The sequence below is a fragment of the Lepidothrix coronata genome, unplaced genomic scaffold (assembly GCF_001604755.1).
Source record: "Lepidothrix coronata isolate B3197 unplaced genomic scaffold, Lepidothrix_coronata-1.0 Scaffold156, whole genome shotgun sequence".
Taxonomy (NCBI): domain Eukaryota; kingdom Metazoa; phylum Chordata; class Aves; order Passeriformes; family Pipridae; genus Lepidothrix; species Lepidothrix coronata.
Genome location: NW_016690336.1, coordinates 534,804 through 536,975, shown reverse-complemented (window position 1 = coordinate 536,975; position 2,172 = coordinate 534,804). Strand labels below are relative to the sequence as shown.

At 43.6% G+C, this 2,172-nt stretch overlaps 2 protein-coding genes across 2 annotated transcripts in view; one reads left to right on the top strand and one right to left on the bottom strand.

The window, feature by feature from the left end:
* CUNH20orf194 (chromosome unknown C20orf194 homolog) overlaps nt 1–2,172 on the bottom strand; it is a 732,083-nt gene that overhangs the window by 210,217 nt on the left and 519,694 nt on the right. The window lies entirely within an intron of this gene.
* Nucleotides 1–2,172, top strand: part of ATRN (attractin) — a 172,651-nt gene that overhangs the window by 84,803 nt on the left and 85,676 nt on the right. Inside the window, exons 16-17 of the mRNA XM_017828986.1 lie at nt 214–263; nt 764–980. Coding sequence (XP_017684475.1) covers nt 214–263; nt 764–980 — 267 coding nt within the window. The remainder of the gene's footprint in view (nt 1–213; nt 264–763; nt 981–2,172) is intronic.

Sequence of the window (2,172 nt, the reverse complement as noted above, 5' to 3'; positions counted from 1 at the left end):
GGGCAGGGTTAGATGGGATATTGGGAAGGAGTTGTTGTCTGGGAGGGGGTTGAGGCCCTGTCCCAGGTTGGTCAGAGAAGCTGTGGCTGCCCCTGGATCCCTGGAAGTGTCCAAGGCCAGGTTGGATGTGGCTTGGAGCAACCTGGGCTAGTGGAAGGTGTCCCTGCCCCTGGCAGGGACTGGAATGAGATGATCTTTAATGTCCCTTCCAAGCTGATGACACTCCTGAGGTCTGGGATGCCATCCAGAGGGACTTGGACAGGGTGGGGAGGAGAGCCCATGGGAACCTCATGAGATGTAACAAGGAAGAGAGGGCCTGAATCACTGAAGAATAAAAAAAGGTGTCAATGACACCAGAACAAAGTAGAGCATCGGTGGCTGTGCTGGAGGAGGCTCTGCTTTGTAGTTACTCCTATTTTAAGTTATTCCCTTTTTGAGGTGTTTAATTATAACAAGAAAACCTACTGGTGTTGGCACAACGTGCTGTGTAACCCTCTTGCTGCCACTACCTGCAGCTCTAAGGTTTAAAAGTGCATAAAAGCATTTTAAAGTCAGTCACGTTTGTATCATTCAGCAGTAAAATAACATATTATACCAACAGAGCTGAAGTGCTCCTCCCCAAAACAAAAGTGTGCCAAAAATTAAAATACCAGCAGAAATAGCTGTGCTATGGGATCTCTATATTAAGAATTCATAAGGAGTTATATTTACTAATTTTATTAGTGTCTATGTGCTAATTTCACCTGCTCCTCTCTTTTCCCAGCCCAAAACTTTGACTCCGTGGGTCGGCCTGAGGAAAATCAACGTGTCCTACTGGTGCTGGGAAGACATGTCCCCTTTCACTGACACCTTGGTCCAGTGGCTTCCCCAGGAACCCAGTGATGCTGGCTTTTGTGTCTATTTAGCTGAGCCATCCCAGCAGGGCTTGAAGGTGGCGACGTGTATCGACGAGCTCAACGGCAGCATCTGCGAAAGGCCAGGTGAAAACAGCCCTCTTGGATTTATATTTATATTATATATATAAAAATATATATATATATAAATATTTTATGTTTATATACACCCAACTTGATTTATATTTCCTGGAGAAACAAAGAAAACCCTTCGATTTATCCCATTTTAAACCAGCTGTGTCCTGACTTTGCCAAAGAAAAGTGGTTCTCAACCAGTATCTTGTGCAGTTCCTTCGTGCAGGAAGTGGAGATTTTAAAAATAGCTCAACATTTACGCCCTTAACTGTAAAATACTTGAAGTAACGTGATTTTAATTATTTTTCTCTCTCCGTCGCTTTACCTGGATGTGACATTTAGGTTAATTATGCTATGGAGCAATCTCCTGTTTAAAAATAAAATAAAATAAAGAAATAAAAGCTCCTTTCCAATTGAACTCCCCTTTCTCCCCTCCCCGGCTCCGTAGCCAGAGGAGGATTTTATCAAAGTTTGAAATTAATTGAGCAGGACACTTTGGAGATATGAGAACTTGGAAAAAAAAAAAAGCTATTTGCTTTTGGGAAAAGTCTTCCAGCTTTGTTAGAACTGCATATCTTTTCAGATGGCTTGGTCTGCTCATTCTCCATTATAGCTGATTATTTCTGAATACCAATTAGTGCCTCTTTTTAAGTAGTAAGAAAGTTGGTTGATTACATAAAATTCTGAAGTGAGAACCACTTGAAATGGTTCTTTGTGGAAAGTGCAGGATGCAGATCCCGAATGTGAACTTGAACTCCAAATTCTGTGTGTTTTCACTCGACGTGCTTTGATTTAAGCTTTAACTTGGTTTTTTTAAGTTTTAACTTGGTCTGAGAGCAGTCACTTGAAACAGATGATAAAGTGTTGGCTCACACTGAAAACTCCCGAGTTAGTTCTGCTCTCAGGGCTTGTTTGATGTGGGGAACTGATCAAATCCCTTAGAACAGGTTCCAGTGTGCTCGTGTGAAATGTGGGGGTTCTTCCCAACCTTTCACCGGGGGGAAAGACAGACCTGTGGAGAGATAAAGCCAACACTCAGAACAGCATTCCCAGAGAAACTGTGGCTGCCCCTGGATCCCTGGGAGTGTCCAAGGCCAGGTTGGAGCAACCTGGGCTAGTGGAAGGTGTCCCTGCCTGTGGCAGAGGAGTGGAACAAGATGATCTTTAGGTCCCTCCCAACCCAAACCATTCTGGGATTCGATGG